This window comes from Peromyscus leucopus, chromosome 7, assembly GCF_004664715.2.
Source record: "Peromyscus leucopus breed LL Stock chromosome 7, UCI_PerLeu_2.1, whole genome shotgun sequence".
NCBI lineage: Eukaryota > Metazoa > Chordata > Mammalia > Rodentia > Cricetidae > Peromyscus > Peromyscus leucopus.
In genome coordinates this window covers 24694878-24712931 of record NC_051069.1, presented here as the reverse complement: position 1 = coordinate 24712931, position 18054 = coordinate 24694878, and the positions used below count along the sequence as shown (strand labels likewise).

At 41.9% G+C, this 18054-nt stretch overlaps 1 protein-coding gene across 1 annotated transcript in view; it reads left to right on the top strand.

Annotated features, from left to right (window-relative positions):
• LOC114690222 (NXPE family member 4-like) overlaps window positions 1-18054 on the top strand; it is a 28528-nt gene that overhangs the window by 7266 nt on the left and 3208 nt on the right. The window contains 8 exon segments of the mRNA XM_037207524.1: window positions 5828-5858; window positions 10949-11073; window positions 11639-11741; window positions 12506-12611; window positions 14733-14970; window positions 14973-15465; window positions 16013-16074; window positions 17591-17797. Of these exon segments, the coding sequence (XP_037063419.1) occupies window positions 12519-12611; window positions 14733-14970; window positions 14973-15465; window positions 16013-16074; window positions 17591-17797 (1093 nt within the window). The 5' untranslated portion in view covers window positions 5828-5858; window positions 10949-11073; window positions 11639-11741; window positions 12506-12518.

The window sequence follows — 18054 nt, the reverse complement described above, 5'->3', positions numbered from 1 at the left end:
TGCAGTAATCAGCTCTCTGTCAGTATTACAAAATGCCTGAGACAATTAGCTTACAAAAAGAAAAGGGTCCTTTGGACTAAAGCTTAGGAGAGTCTAGTTGATGGTCAGGAGAAGCCCTTGCTGTTGTGTAGATGTAATTCTAAACGGCTTTATTAAATAAAGAAACACAGAGCCAAATGCAAAGTTAAAAGCCAGAGACCAGAGAGCAGTAGCCAAAAGCTGAGAACACCTTCTTACCACCTGATGCACTGCATCATTCCCCTGAGAAAGAGACCTACTTCCTGTATGCCTGTCTTTTTATTGACTTTCTGTTCTGCCTTCTCATTGGTTGTAAACGCAACCACATGACCTCCTCGTCATTGCCTGTCTATACAGACCTCCAGGTCTCTATGGTTGGTATTAAGATTAAAGGCATGTGTCTCCAAGCTGGCTATGTCCTTGAACACACAGACTCTGCCTGCATGTGATCCGATTAAGGGTGTGAGCTACCACTGCAGACTTCTGCTATGACTTGCTGTTAGCTCTGACCCCCAGGCAACTTTATTTATTAACATACAAATAAAATCACATTTCAGCAAAAATAAAATATCACCATACTTTTGGTCTCTGGTGGGGTACAAGATGGCATTGGCAGGGAGTGTGTGACCAGATGAATGTCTCACCTCCTGGTCAGCAAACCAAAGAAGCAACAAGAAGAACCCGGGTCTCACTGCTTCCTTAAAGAACATTCCTCCAATGGCTCATAGACCTACAAGGCCTGCTAGGATTTGAATACCAAACTCCTGGATTAAATGCTTGTTGCCAGACGGTGGGCTTTGGGGAAACAATTGGATCATGAGGGCTTTACCTTCATCAGTGGATTGGTCCACTGATCAGTGACCTTCTTAATAGAAGGTTTGGGTCATCAAGGTTAGAGCAAGTAGGGAAGTGAGACAAGGTTTGAAAGGTATAGCTGGCCCTGACCCCTTCTCTCTCTGTCTGTCTTTCTGTTTCCTGACCACCATGGGGTAAGCAGCTTCCCTGCTGCACCGTCTAGCCTCTGTGATGACCTTCCCACATCCTTGGCTCCCAGATCAACGGAAGCAGCCAACCTTGGCCTGAAACCATGAGCCAAGGAAATATTTCTGTCTTTATTCTTCTTTTCTTTTAATGCATGCATGAAAGTGCATTTGCATGTGGCACACATTTGAGGACCAAGGTTGATGTCTTCAGTATTGCCTCAATTGCTCTTACCAGCTTATTCACTGAGGCAGGGTGTCTCGATCAAATACAGGGCTCACCGACAGATCTACTTTAGCTAGCGAGCTTGCTCTAGAGATTCCCTGTATCTGCCTTCTGAGCCTGAAATTACAGATGTGCCACCATGCCCGCCCGGCATTTACTTGCAGCCTGGGTATTTTGAACTCTGGTTTTCACACTTGCATGACAAACTCTTTAACCACTGAACCATTTCCCCAGCCCAATATACCCTGTTCAAGTTAGTATTTCTTGTCACAACAGTAACAATCCAAGGCTCTAACCTCTCAAGGGCTTCATTAATTACTAGTCACACCAACTTGGGGCCCAAACCTTTAACAAATGTGCCTTGGGGACAATCACCATCCAAATGATTGCAATAATTTAAGAGTTACAGAAAAGTTGCAGATGTTAGTACCTGGAGATCTCACACATCCTCCAGGCAGTTTCAGACAGCAGTAACAACTGCATGATCATCTGTACAACAATGTGTAAAATCAAGAAAATATAATAATGCATTAGTGGCTATCAACAAAACTCCAAACTTCATTTGGATTTCTTAAGTTTTTCACGCAATGTTTCTTTTCAATCCCAAATCCATCTCTGATTGCACCTTGCATTTATTAATAGTTGTTATGTTTCCTTCCTCTCCTTTTACTCTATGACAGTCACTTGTCATAATTATTTTCCATAACCATACATTTTAGAAGATGGCCATAAGATGGATCAGTGGTGACAAGTAAAGAGGCTTGTCACCAGACCTGATGACCTGAGTTTGATACCCAGGACCCACATGGTGGAAGGAAGAGAACTTACTCCTGTAAGTTGTCCTCTAGCCAACATAGCATACCATGGTACATACCCTCTCCTCCATAAATTAAATGTAATAAAAAAATGTTAAGAGTGAGGGTATACTAGTGGTTGCTCATACATTTTGGAAGATGGTATCAGCTGTTTTTGTAGAATGCATCTTAAATTTATTCTACCTCAAATCCCCCTGAGTATGCTGAGGCAATATATTTTTTCTCAAGAATATCACAGAAGCGGTATAGCCATCCCAATTCAGCATGCATGAAGCCCCAGATATGTCTTAGTTCTCGTGATGTTAGCCTTGATCCATTAGGCATGATAAGATCTGTTGAATTTTCTCCACTGTAAAATTACATTTTTCCATTTTGAAAGTCAAAAAATATGTTGATAGAAGATGTTCTTCTTTTCTTCTCAAACTTTGACTCACTAATTTTAGGATCCATCAAGATCACTTCTTTTAAAGGTTTTATGTGCATGTCTGTGTGCCTGTGTGTGAATGTGTGCCTAGGAGGCAAATGCCCATGGAAACCTGAAAGGGTATTGGGTTCCCTGGAGCTGGAGTTACAGAAAGTACTACTTAACATGGGTTCTGGGAACCAAACCCAGGTCTTCCTCAAGAGTGGTGCATGCTCTTAACTGCCGAACCAGCCCCAGATTCCTCAGATCTTAACCACAGCCATTATTACCACCCTGCCGTTCTGCACGTTCTTTCTTCTTACTGCCACTTAGAATTCATCTGCAGTAGACAGCTCTTTCACGGTTCTCACTTACAGTGTGTTTGTTTATCTGTATCAGATTTTCAAAAGCATTTTGGCTGTTTCTAAAACCAATGCCCCCTCCCTTTGTGACTTGAACTGTTTCAGCTTTAATAACTTGGGATTCTCTCGGTTAGGCTTCTGTGCCATTTTTGGCCTGACCTCTAATTCTTGCTTTGTTTTGTTTTGTTGTTGTTTGTTTGTTTTTAAGTAATTCCTAAGCCTTGTAAGGCATTCCAGGCTCTTACCATGTCCCATCTCAAAGTTCTGGAGTCAATCAAATGCTTCTCCCAGGAACTCTGATTTTCTTTATTGAGAGTTTAGAAATAAAGGTCTGGGCACTGAGCATTGTTATTGTAAAGCAGCTCAAGAAACCAGAGCTTGGGGACACATCTATGTACAAACACTTGCATAGGTACAAATAGAAGTCTGTGGATCTATTTTGAAGATGTGAGCCTATATGACAACTCTGATGCACAGCAATTCCCACAGGGTTCTTTGGAATAGAAGCATCCATTTTCTTTCTTGTCACTGTTCTGTCAGGTTCTTTCAGGACAAGTCTGTCTCTTTCTGGGTGAAGTCGTTCAGATCTCAGGTGGCTATTCCTGTTTTTGGATTGAAGTTTGAGATCTTGAGAGCCGCTCTCTGAGTTCCATTTCCTTCCCTCCGCTGTGTCTTGTTGTTTTTGCTCGTTTCCGTTTTTGTTTTGCCTTCTACTGGGATAACTGAACATTTTTACTCTTATTATTTCATTTAATCTCCATAATGTCTTGATATCAATTCCTCTTTTAAAAAAAGTAATATTAGTAGATCCACTAAGGATTACTAAGGAAAATAGGTGTTGTAGTGGTTTGAATGAGAATTTCCATGCTCTCAGATATTTGTATAATTGGTCCCCTATCGGAGGAGGCACTGATTGGGGAGGTTGAGAAGTTGTAGCCTTGCTAGAGGAAGCCAGTCACTTGAGGCTGGCTTGGAGCGTTCTCCGCACTGGTGGTTGAGGATGTTTTCTCTCAACTTTCTGCTGCTGCCACTATGCCTTCCTCCTATGATGGCCTCTTATTCCTCGGAAACCCTAACTAAAATAAACTTGAGTTGCTCTTGTCATGATGCTCTATCACAGCAACAGGAAGGTGACTAATACTATTGTTCTGCTCTGTGGTTTAGAGAGTAACACAAGAAAAAGTGTCTGCACATGTTTGGGACAGATATAGTTTTTGTCTCAAAATTTGTCATCATTGGTTAGTTGAACCCAGAGTGAGAGAACCAATGGATGTGGAAGCTGGTTGTACTTACTTTAACTTAACTTTTAACTGACTTTTATCTGATTGGTTTCCCCAGTTATTCTAGTTTCTTCCTTCCTCCCTCCCTTTCTTTTTAACCTTTTTGTTTTACGCATGTGGGTGTTTGGCTTGTATGTCTGTATACTATGTGAGTGCAATACCCATGAAGGCCAGAAGAAGGCATCAGATCTCCCGGGCAGGAGTTTGAAATGGCTGTAAGCTATCCTGTGGGTGCTGGGAACTGAACCTGAGTTCTCTGAAAGAACAGCCAATGGTCTTAACCATTCAACCATCTCTCCAGTCTCTGAATTTGTTTTCTTATACTGATGTTTGTAGAAATCTTGGAGTGGAATATATTAGAACTATTTCTTGCCAAGAAAAAACTTCCCCTTTAGACCCAGAGTTGTACATAATGTCTTGGTGTCTGGATGACCCTCTTGAATTGGACCTGCATAAATCACACTTCATAATCCCTCTATGGGCATGATACTAGTTTTGCAAGTTAGAATTCGTGAATACACCCCAAGCACAGGCTTCAGTTTTCCTTGATTTGGAGATAATAATCCTTGAACTACAAAAGCCAAGTACTTTACTTGCTCATGGATGGCTGATTGCAGATAAGAATTTATAGAGGAAGTCACATTCCTGAAGATATAAATAGCCCACACCACTTTTTAAGAAGCATGATTCTCTGCTTCAGCTACAGTAAAAGACTGAAGGTTCTGAATTATACCACATTTCCACATTCCGGGAGAATCAGAGCCTGGCTTCATAGTGCAGGTCTATAATCCCAAGTACTTGGAGACTGAGGCAAGAGGATCACAAAAATAAAATGAGCCTGGTTATAGAGAGAGTTAGTTCAAGGCCAGCTTGAGCAACATAGCATTGTTTCAAAACAAACAAATAGACCAGCATGTGCAAGGCTCTGTGTTTAATTCCTAACACTGAATCAAAAAGAAAGAAAAGAGAGAAGTTGGTAGGGAGGGCAGAAAGGAAAGGAGGCAAACTGGCTGGGAGGCAGGGCAGGGAGGGAGGAAATCTGTCTCCTGAACAATCCAATCTGTATGTGAAACCTGTAAATTGGATCTTTGCACAGGTTTTCATTGGTTAGAATGGAATCAGATCTTTGTAAACCCATGCCTGGAACATTGCTTGTGTAGCTGGTCCCAAAGTCAAGAGTTCAGCTAGACACTGGCTGCCTACGGGTATGGAAAGTCAGCCTGACATCAGAAGATACCAGAGAACTGCTAAGGTCATCCATCACTCTATATTCAGCATATAAACTACAGCCTCCTCTACTTAGAAAGGGCATGAAGAAACAAAGCAGATGAACACAGCATACTGAACATCGGGTACACCTGAACCTTGGCTGCTAACGAAGAGAGAGAGTTCTGAGGAGTCAGCATATGTATGCCAACAGTTGTGCATGCCACAGTTACAGAAGTATCAGGTGCCTTCAGGCCTAAAGAACATATATAGTCAACCATGTAACACTTTGCATTCTGCAGCAGTTGGCAGTCATGGGTGGTAGCTTCTGTTCAGATCAGTTCTATTCTTGACCCTAGAAAAGATACCATTTCCTCCATAAGAGCACCATACATTACTACCATCTGCCACCTCTGAATCATGACCTCAGGGATGTCCTTGAGCTGTTCCAGGGTGACCTGTCAGTCTGGGTTTTGGTTTTGGTTTCTTTGGTGAGTAAACATGTGACTCACAGCTGATCCTTTTATATCTTGACAGATGAGAGGACCTGACACTTGACTGTCATCAGGTGAGTAGCCAATAGAAATCTACAGCACCATGAACTTCTAGGGCATGGTCCTGAAATGTGTGTCCTTGGTCTGAATGTCATCTGACTCACTGCAGTGTGGTAAGTGGGCTGTGACCATGAACTCTGATGTGTCAACTCATACCTTGTTGATGCCATGGTACAACTTTGCCGAATGAGTCATAGAGCTCACATAAACCAGAATACAAAAGCTTCATGGGTAACTCCAGGAAGGATCTGTCTGGTCTGAGGTCCAGAGAGTGCATCTGGTGAGGACTTTCTTGTTGGCAGAACAGAACATCACTTGGCAAGAGACAAGAACAATATTTTTCTTAATTAATGAACATTTAAATAATACTCTACTTCCTATGCAACATAAGGATTTCAAGATGGTTTTCTTGACTTACTCCATTGTGTTCTTCTGGCCTTTGCTGTCATACATTTGACCTTTGCATGCACTAGTCACACTGGGTGGCACCTGCTATATTTGCTTTGTAAAACTGTTTATCTTTTAGAGGAATGGAAAGTCAATTATACTTCACTTTTCTTCATTTTCACAATCATATTTCTTTGTACAGAGTTAACTTGACTGCTGGTTTTGTATTCCTTCATGATAAAGAACTCCTGGTAAAGAATTATGTCTTGGCTTATATTAAAAAGAAAACATTTCTACTCCACTTTTAGAAGTCATATTGCTAAGGCTCTGGACCCCATTGATTTTTTTAAGCCTTTTAAGGATTTTGTCTTGTTGCTTGGTTCCTGGCAGTCGGCCATAATTCTTATTACAGCTAATGTGATCTTCTTCTCTGGTTGTCTTTGGAAAATGTCTCTTTGCCTTTCATTTTTCAATAGTTGGAATGTTGTTCACTTTTCTGCAATTTTTTTGAGATAGAGTTTCTCTGTGCAGCCCTGCCCTGGCTATCCTGGAACTTGCTACATAGACCAGGATGGACACAAACTCACATAGGTCCACTTGACTCAGCCTCCAAAGTGCCTGAATTAAAAGTGTGTGTCACCATGTCCAGCCAGTCTATTTTACTTGTTATGGACTTTGCCATATGATAATAGTGATTTTTTTAAAAAAAATTCTGTGAGAAAATTCCCATATCAATGCCATATATGGGACAGTGATTTGTTCCACAACATAGGAATGTGTCACTTTGTCCTCTGCCTTTTGACATGTTTCATTTTGGGGTTGAAATTGGCACATTCTGTACACAATTGTACAGATTTGAGTAGATTACTATTGTGTTATCATTGAGCATCCTTACTCTCTGTGTTTCTGCTTCCTTCCTTCTTCCTACCTTCTGGGTGCTCACCATGCTGTCTTGTAGTACAGATCTCTCCTGATCTTATTTTCAGCTGCCCCTCTTCACAGGGCTCTTCTCCAGGTTTCATTTTCATTTTTTATTACATTTGTGTGTGTGTTTCTCTGTGTGTGTCTGTCTGTGTTTGTCTGTGCTTGTGTCTGTGTGTGCACCCACATGTATATATGTGGATGTATAGAGGTCAGAGGGTGACTTTCAGGAATTGGTTCTCTCCTTCCACCTGGGGATTGAACTCAGGTCGGCAGTCTCGGTGACAGGTGCTTTTACTTCCTGAACCATCACATCAACCATCCTCTCTGGAATTTGAAAAGAACCCTCTCTCTGCTTTGGAACCCTGTCTCCTTCCTTTCCAATTGCTCTCCCACCTCAAGGCTCCATGGTCCAAGGCTCTCTCTCCCAACAAGCTCACTTCTGAAGGGTAATTTTTTGTCAGCTCCTTTCCTAAACTGAACAGTTATGCTTTGAGTGGACATGTACTTCCTATTCTAGGTCCTTACTGTGGGGAGCTGTGTTAATTTATACAGGAATTGGGCTGGGTTTAAAGTTTACAATTACTGTGATTGCCCTCAGTGTGCCAAAGTCTTCAATTCCTTGTCTGTCTGTAATGTTTGGAGTCAGGGCTACTTTGCCATAGAGGTTTTCTCTGTTTTACTTACACCTCTAGATCATTCTAAAGCCTTTTCTAAAAGGTAGCACAATGTCTTAGAAGAGGGTTGTGGTGGTTTGAAAGAAAATGGCCCCCAGGGGGAGTGGCACTATTAGGAGCTATGGCTTTGTGGGAGTAGATGTGACCTTATTGGAGGAAGTGTGACATCGTGGGGGTGGGCTTTGAGGTTTCCTGTGCTCAAGCTACTCCCAGTGAGATAGTCTATTTCCTGTTACTTGCATATCAAGATGCAGCAGTCCCTTCTCCAGTACCATGTCTGCCTGCATGCTGCCATGCTCTCTGCCATGATGAAAATGGACTAAACCTCTGAAACTGTAAACCACCACCTCAATTAAATGTTTGCCTTTATAAGAGTTGCTGTGGCCCTGGCATGTTCCTGACTGTGCTGACGCACTCCTTGAATCCCAGGACTCAGGAGGCAGAGGTAATGGATCTCTGTGAGTTCAAGGCCAGCCTGGTGTAAAAAGCAAGTTCAGGATAGCCAGAGAAACCCCATCTTGAAAACTAAAAAAAAAAAGTAATTGTGGTCATGGTGTTTCTCACAGCAATAAACCCTAAACAAGGATCATTCATTTTCAATGCCAGAAAAGCTCTATGATAATCAAACTTGTAGTCATGTTAAGTTTTCTAGGTATACATAGATATAATTCGTGAGGTAGGTAATCTTCAAACACCTACAAAGACCTACAGAGTACGGCATTTAAAATGTTTTAAAAACTTAAGACTTAGGCAATGAGACACATCTGCTCCTGGCAGCACCAAATACTTCAAGGAAGATGATGGGTATTGAAGAAACTCATTATGGAGTTCACTTTTTTGTAGCAAAAGTAGCCACTGGACAAAAAGTGTCCTTTCATCAACTGATTGACATTATGTTATATAAATTGGACATGCAGGACCCATAGGAAGGTGACCACTGAACTTTGAAAGACAAGATGGTCTTTCAGGTTCCTGCTTCACAGAGGAGACTGCCAAATATTCTACAGGACACAGAAAGAAGTGACTGAGAGACTCTAGCCATGTAGGCTGAAGAATGGATGCCCCAACATTACAGAAGAACTTTGGGTGACTGTCCAGGCAGCCAGCTGTCTCTGTCATTCTAGATTTTTGGAAGTTGCTTACAATGCTCTTCCTGTTTACTTAGGTAATATTATATCCTTCTGAGGTCTTTAATGTAGTTGAAGACTAGATAGTTATAATTTTCCTTGGTTATGATAAAAGATAAATTAGATATGAAACTTTAGACACAATTATAAGATAGATAGAATATTTTCTTTAATTTTGCAAAATAAAAATAGACTAGATATTGTAAGTATAATTGTTGCTGGATAACTGCTATATATAAATTTGTTATATATAAATTTACTATGTTGAAGTTAAAACCTTCGTTTTAAATAGGAAGAAAAGGGGAAATGATGGGGATGTTGTTCTGTATGCTGTGAATATATGTTGCTCTGATTGGTTGACAAGTAAAGCTGTTTGGCCAATGGTGAGGCAGAATAAGGTTAGGTGAGACATTCTAACTAGAGAGAGAGGAAGGAGAAAGACAGAGCAGAGGAGATGCTGCCAGCCACCACCATGAGAAGCAAGATGTAAAAGTACTGGTAAGCCACAAGCCATGTGGCAAAATATAGATTTATAGAAATGGGTTAATTTAAGATGTGACAGCTATCTAGTGAGAAGCCTGCCATGGCCATAGTTTAAAAATAATATAAGCCTCTGTGTGTTTACTTGGGTCTGAACAGCTGCGGGACCAAGGGCCATGGGAGCCTGGCAGGACCAGAAGAAAAAACTTCAGCTACACTTTACACATTTGAAAATCTGCCTGGAATTTGTGAAAGAGAGCTAACAGTCTTCTCCCTGGACTCCCAGCATTTCTGTATTAGTTGTTGCTGCTGTGATGAAATGCTCACCACCAAGAACTCAAAGGCCAAAAGTGCTCTGGATAATGCTTTTGTACACTGGTTTAATAAAATGCTTATTGGCCAGTAGCCAGGCAGGAAGTATAGGTGGGATAAGCAGACAAGGAGAATTCTAGGAAGAGGAAGGCTGAGTCAGGAGACATCAGCCTGCCCTCCAGGGAACAGCATGTAATGGCACATAAGTAAAGCCACAGAACACATGGCAACATATATATTAACAGAAATGGCTGAGTTTAAATCTAAGAGCTAGTCAGGGTAGGTCTGAGCTAATGGCCAAGTAGTTTTAATTAAAATAAGCCTTTGTGTGTTTACTTGAGTCTGAGCAGCTGCAGACCAGGTGGGACATAGGAAAACTTCAGCTACACGAAAGGTTTCTTTTAGCAGATTGGTCCATGTTCTCTTGGTTCCTTGTGTCTGAGCATGGTGGAAGGCAGCACACGAAGGCAGAGGAGCTTCTGCATGGCTTGTAAAGAGCAGAGAAGAGGAGGGTTTACACAGGAGGGGCCAGAGCACAATATAGCCATAAGGATGCAGAGAGACTGAGAGACTTTTAAGCCTAATGGAAGTAAATAAGCAGTCCCCGGAATCTGCCTGAACCTGATCACATCACATACGTCTGAGTGTAGAAAATGCTCAGAGAGCCAAAGACCACGAGAACATGAACCTTGAACTCACCCTGGTTTAGAACTCCCTGGATGATCTTGGTAAATGATTTAAACTCTCTCTTTACTCATTCTCTCTTTACTCTCAGTTCAAGAAGACAGGAAGTCCTAGTATGCCTGTCTCGTGAAACAATGTCAATACACATAAAGTAACAATGTCTCCATGGGAAAAAACCATTAAAATCTGTGAATCCATGTGACTCAGAGAGGCTGTGGTCTTGGGAAGTTACCACCATCTGGCTTCCCAGAAACAGTTGAACCAAACCCTTCCCAAATATTTTCCTTCCCAATAGACTCCTTTAGAATAATAATCTCCAATTGAGAGAACCAGACTAAGCCACATAAAGTTAAAACAGGTTGTTCAAAAGCCTTTGTATGGGAAAAAAAAGTATTGTTATGCTCATTTGATAGCACATGACTAACGATGCTGAAAAGTCAGGATTTTCTTTTGGAAAGAGGACTTGAGTCTAACTTGTCTGGTTTTATGTTTTTGTTTGTTGTTGTTGTTTTTAAGATGAGACGGTGAAAGCAGAAAGATCTGGAGTTTGAGGCTAGCCAGGGCTACATGAGACTCTACAAAAAACAGCAAGGAGAAGTGGAGGTTGGTGATGTGTTCAAACACATAAGCTCTTATAAAGGGTAAGGAAAGCAAGATGTATAAAGCCCCCCCCCAGGACCAACTGCTGTCTCCTGTGGGCCCGATGCATGTGTCCAAGGCACCTATTCTTCCTGGGACTCTTTCTATCAGAAAAAGAACACAGATCCCAGGTGGATTCGAACCTGTGACTGCCATCCTATTAATCTGAGATGTAATCAACATTACTGATTTCTCTATATCAATCACATTCAAGGTGGTTTCCCTTCAATTCTTGTTCTACGTAGTGTACTGTTCACAGAATAATGTGCATTTTCATCTTGATAACTGGGGCTTGACAGCAAGGCTCAGGTAGAAACTCCCAAGTTTAAGTTACCATGGGAGTATTACCACCTGCTTATCAGACTTGGAGCCCTAACATCTTCGTCTGTTGCAATGATATCTGAGTAGGAGGCAGATCATTCTGCCCCTCGTTTCAGCCTTTGCTTGACTTGGTCACTGTGGTTTTGCCATCCAGATTCCCCCTTAGGGTGAAGGGTATGAACCCCACTGAAAAGTATCCTCTACCCTATGCTCTGCAGCTTGTATCTGTGATGTGTTTTGGTGCAGGAAGGCCATACAGTGGTAGCACCCTACGGGCCACAGAAGGAGCCTCCCCACCAAGCTCACCCAGTTCTTAGAAATGAGACCAAACCAGGCCTTTATGTTAAAGGTATGAAAACCAGAAGTCAAGTGGGTAAGGGGCAATATTTATTCTTTGGTGCTAGCTCCTTTTGTGTATAAACTAGTATTTTGGTGCAAAGGGTGATTTTAAGAAATTTGGAGGGGTAGAAAGTTTTATGAAGATGGTGTTCAACAATATGATTAGTCTTTACTTATATTCCTGGGCTGGTGCCCAAGTTCTGTAGTACTGAGCAGTAAACTTACCCAGCTAATCTAACCTGTAAAAGATAAGTCAGGCTTCATATCAAAGTCAAATGTTCATATAAATGAAGGGGAAAACTGGCTAAAGCTTCAAGGCTTATTTTTTTAAGGAATAGTTAAGAGTTTTAAAGTAATTATTTTTAAGGTTGAGAGGTTCAGGAAAAACTGGTGATAAAGAAAGGACAACATGAAGGCTGGTGGACCACCTTCTATTAGATGTTGTCATGGATTGTAGTGAAGTGTTTGGTCTGCTCTTTGTGGTTGAGAGGAGAGAAAAGAGAATCTGGGAGGTGGTATAACCTGGAGGATCCACCTAGATGTGACTGTCCTGCCCACTTCAGGTTCATGGTATCTTAGCAGTTGGTGGGCTCCAAACTGATAGCTAATGGGATGACAGAGGCTGAGGACAGCAGGGACAGCCAGGAGGGCCAAGATGTCACCTGAGAATAACTTAACTGAGAGCAAAGGAATCAGGAGCCATGAGTGTGCCACACCTGTGTGTGATTTCCTTTCTGTTTCATTCCTTGATGAGTTTCTGTGATTCTCTCCTAGGACAATTCAAACCATGAAAACAATGACCAGTCGTAAGTCACTGTGGGTGCTGCTGTTCATAGTTATCTTCTGGGTCTCGTTCACGGTTTTCAGAAACCCATCGAAGGTAAGGAACTAATCTCTTTTTCTTTTTTACTTGATGTTGTGTATCTAGGAAAGTGTAAGTTGCAAAGACCTACCAACTGGAACGGAGTTGGATGTGCTCAATATGGCTTATCAAGCAGCATTAATGAACCAACATAAACTGACCATTGTTAAACACAGCAACAAGTGAGGAACGTCCAAACCTTTCATGTATAAGCTGGGACCCAGGACAGAAGGTGCTTCTCAGAGATTGGGAAGCCAGAGGAAGGGCAAGCTTTATAGGCAGCCATTCACGTGTGTGCTTACACAGACACTGCTCTGTGCTGCTTGTGGATAAGTGCAGCCATTGTTTGACAAGATCCACAGCCTGTGTTTGCACCGGCCTTAAGGAAGCTTCTGTAGGACAGAATACATTCATTTCTATGTACTGAAATGGACCTGCCTTTTGAAAACTGTGGATAATTATGAGTGGGAAACATTTCCCTCCTCCAGTACCAGGCAGTCTAAATATCATTGCAGTGTTAATATCATTACTTCATTGCAGTGTTTAAGGCTTACATTTTATTTTGTTAGTGTTGGCTTTGTTGTTTGTTTTCTCTATTTCATTGGTCGCATCTCTGCTATGGAGTGGGGCTTTACTTGGTGGTAGTGGTTAGTTGATTTTATTTGTTTGCAGAACTTTGTTTTTGTTTTTGTGATACATGGATTCACTCTGTAGCATAGGTTAGCCCTTCTCTTGTAGTACAGCTCAAGCTCAGCCTCAAACTTGCAGTTGTCCTGATTTGGCTTTCACTGCTTTTAGAGAGCTATTTATTAAAAATATTCTTTCTTTTTGTTTGTTTGTTTGTTTTTTTCGAGAAAGGGTTTCTCTGTGTAGTTTGCACCTTTCCTGGAACGCACTCTGTAGCCAAGGCTGGCCTCGAACTCACAGAGAGACGCCTGGCTCTGCCTCCCGAGTGCTGGGATTAAAGGTGGCACCACCTCCGGCCAGTCTATTAAAAATATTCTTGTTCATAGATTATTATTATTATCTACACAAGAATTGGATTCATGCAAGCTACTTTGCCTTTACTGAAAATTCTATTTAGTGATTGATAGCAATAATCCATCGTATTATTACTTCATTGGACATGCTAGGATACTTTAAATATCTTTTCAAGTCATAGAGACAATCCCACTTGCCATGAGTCCAATGCCTTTCTGAAGTTTCCCATGTGTCCCAGTTAGGATTTCTATTGATGTGATGAAACACTATGACGGAAAGCAACTTGGGAAGGAAAGAGTTTATTTGTCTTATATTTCTATATTGTAGACCCTCATTGAAGGAACTCAGGACAGGAACTCAAACAGGGCAGGAACCTGGACTCGGAAGCTGATTAAGAAGCCATGGAGGGGTGCCCCTTACTGGCTTGCTCCTCATGACTTGCTCAGCCTACTTTTTATAGCACATATGACCACTAGCCCAGAGGTAGCTCCACCCATAATGAGCTGAGCCCTTGCACATCAATCACTAATGAAGAAAATGCCCTACAGACTTATGTACAGCCCAATCTTATGGGGGCATTTTCTCAATTGAGGCTCCCCTCTCTCTGATAACTGCAGCTTGTGTCAAGTTGACATAAAATTAGCCAGCACACCATATTATTCCATAATACTCACAATAACCATTCAAGGGACATAATTATGACATGATAGTTGATAAAAACTGATTTACAGTTATGTGAATGCAGTACCTATAGATGCCAGAAGATGGCGATGGATCACCTGGAGCTGGAGTTACAGGTGGTTGTTAGCCAATGGCAATTGAACTCAGGTTCTCCTTAGGAACAGCAAGCACTCTTAACTGCTCAGCCCTCTCTCCACCCCCATATCACCACCATTTTGAAGAGGATCCCACCAAGGGCTATCAGAGGTTGAATGTGTTTACAAAATAAGTCATTGAAAACCAGAGGTATATTGAAAGTTTAAATAAAGACATCTCTGTGTGAAACATATGTGACCACAAAATCTTAATGTAATGTGAATTCTACACCTCTCAGAGTTCTATAAATGGCAAAAGTTGGTTAACCTACCAAAACTTTTTACATTCTACATTTAATAGCAACTTTTCCTTTGTTCTCTATTCTATTTCTTGCCCATTCAGATACGGGTTCAGTTCAAGTTGCCTGTGTCCTTCAGTCGCTGGAATTTGGTCACAACATCCTCATCCCCTATAGTGCCTCTGAACCTACCAGTTTCTCCAAAAGGGACAGAGCTGAGAGTCAGAGAAGTCCTAGAGAAACTAGACCAACAGATCCCTCCCAGGCCTTTTACCCACCTCAACACCACCACCAGTGCCACACACAGCACAGCCACCATCCTCAACCCTCGAGACACACACTGCGTGGGGACAAGCTGGATGTGCTGTTGGAAGCCAGGGACCACCTGGGACGCAGGAAGGAGTATGGTGGAGACTTCCTGAGGGCCAGGATGTCCTCCCCAGCCCTGAAGGCAGGAGCTTCTGGAAAGGTGACAGACTTCAACAATGGCACCTACCTGGTCAGCTTCACTCTGTTCTGGGAGGGCCCGGTGGCCCTGTCTGTCCTGCTCATCCATCCCAGTGAAGGGGTGTCAGCTCTCTGGAGAGCAAGGAAACAGGGCTATGACAGAGTCATCTTCACCGGCCAGTTTGTAAATGGAACCTCTCAGGTCCACACTGAGTGTGCCTTGGTTCTAAACTCAAGTGTCGAGCTGTGCCAATATCTGGATGCCCAGGATCAAGAAGCGTTCTACTGTGTGAAGCCTCCAAATGTACCCTGTGCGGCTCTCACCCACATGCATTCAAAGAACAAAGAAGTTTCCTATCTTAGTCAGCAAGAGAGGAGCCTCTTTGAAAGGTAAATAATTATTGTTTCATATTTCTGGGGAGAAATTGGTAATCTAGGATGCAGGGAATGTATTCTAAGCACTGTAACTTAGTGACTCTGTAAGAAGAGTCCTTGGCGAGGGACCTGTGAATTCATTTGGGGACAGTATTCAGTCTCCAGGGGTCCTCAGACATTGGTGATAAGTAATATTTATCAATGAACCTAAAAAACGCAGGTTGACTAAGAACAAAAGGAAAGAGAACTGTGTGTGTGTGTGTGTGTGTGTGTGTGTGTAAGAGAACTCTGTGTGTGTGTGTGTGTGTGTGTGTGTGTGTGTGTGTGTGTTCTAATCATTCTTTCTGTGTCTCAATTCACTGCATTGCATCCATACCTTCTTGGTACCTGGCTCCTATGACCTCTGAAACAAATAAATGGAAACTTACTAAATGACCTGAAATTCTATGCAGGGAAATTAGATTATCACTGAGAAGTAGCAGAAGGATTGGCCAATCTGGGCTCTGGAACTATGTTTGAGTTGAGGCCACTGCAGATTAATTTCTGTATCTGTCTCTTTAAGGTCAAATATAGGTGTGGAGATTATGGGAAAATCCAATGTGATTAGTGTCTCCAAATGCAACAGTAAGTGCTTCTGTGCTTGGCGGGCAGTGCTTAACCCTGGACCCATTTAAAAGTCCTTCTCTCTCTGCTGGACTTGGTCACTGTCTCTGTTCTCATAAGGTGGGCTAAGGCACAAAGTCCATAAGTGAATGAACGTTTGGATTCACTAGGAACTTGCTGCCTGCTTTAGTACACACATCTCTCAGCAATCGACTCCTCAAGTAGAAGGTCATCTGCCCATCCTACACAACAAGCTGCAAATGACAAAACCCTCTCCCAATTCTTTACCTAGTTCTTCATCCCCACCACCACCATCTCCTGCCGTCTTCCCAGCCTCCCTAGAATTATCCCTTAGATATCTCCAATGCGCCATCTAGGGGTCAATTTACTACCATGCTTCACTCTTGGTGTTTGAAACCATTTCTTTTTACAAAGGACTTCACATGAGTATTCAATAATCTCTCTCTCACACACATTTGCTTTTTTTCCTTCCTTCTCTGAACAGCTCATAAATAGCACCTAAAATGATTTCAGGCAAATGTATCTAGATTCATCGTGGAAAGCTTGCTAATTGCTAAGAGACAGTTTTCCACATAGAAGGAAAAACACATTTCTGATTGCAGAAGTGATGTGTATGTAGTGCAGTGCTTTCCAAGCAGGCACAAAGCCCTAGGATTGACCCTCAAGCACCACATAAACACACACCCATAATTTCCTAACTCCAGAAGTGGAAACAGGAAGATGAATTCAAGGCCATCCTCACTACATAACAAGTTGAAGGCAAACCTGGACTACATGAGACCCTGTCTCAAAGACAGACGAAGACTGACTTAGAGAGGAAGAGGGAGAGAAATGATATTTCTTTTGTCCCATATATATCAGCACCTTCATAGTAGTTGTTAAAATATTAACTTACCCTTTGGAAGTGATGAATAATTGTGACCCCAAACCTGCTGCCACACCATGCTAGCCACACACACACCCATACCTTCCCAGGTCTCTTCATTACCCAGAGACTAAGGTTGAAGATCTGGCCCTTCTTAGAGGCCTCCAGGCCTCTCTTAATGCAAATTGGCCAATTTATAGCCAAGTTCACTCTACATTCATCTCAAAGCATTCATACTTCCATGGTGACATTTTAGACACCATGAGAACATGTGACAAGCTCAGGAGCCATTTCGAATAACACGCTCACATTGAAGAGCTCTCACCCTATATAAGAATTGATGAGGCTGGTCTCATGGCAGGGCTAACAAATAGTTAAATTTTAGTTGAAGGCCTTTTTTATTCTGAGAGGAAAAACCCCATGTACTTTACATATAAGCATTAATAAGTATCACTTAGGAAACTCACATCAGAGGAAAGTTTTACTGAAAATAAACATTCCATTTTGAAGATCCTTTAATAAGCTTCTTTTTATTGTCACCAACCACCCACATGCCTATCTAGAGGGTTCTTTGGGAAAGATGGAAGGCTCTTAAACACAGGTGAATAGAACAGTGTTTTAGAAGACTTGATCTTGCTGATTTCTTGGCAGAAGAAGCTGTTCCAGCAAAAGAGAGATGCAAGCTCGGGAAGGCATCTGCAGTCCCCAGTGGACATGTCTGGAAAAACACCTGGACTCCAGCCTCCTGTAGTTTGGCTCCGATCAAAATGAAGGACTGCCTGAGAGGAAAATTCATCCATCTGATGGGTGATTCCACAATCCGCCAGTGGATGGAATACTTCAAAAGCAGTATCAACAGTATGTCTCAATATAATTCACACCTCTTTCACAAACTGTGTTTTAATTTCAAGGGGAAAAAAGAGTACAGGAAATTACTCCTCCATCATAGTTCTATAGTTCTTAATCACAAACCACCAGCATTATTCACAAAAAATGTTACTATCATTCTCTAGAACCATGGTTGTTAAACTGACACTCGGGTCAAAAGACTTTGTTTCAGGGGTCACCAAAAACAACCTGCATATCAGATATTTACATTATAATTCATAGTAGGA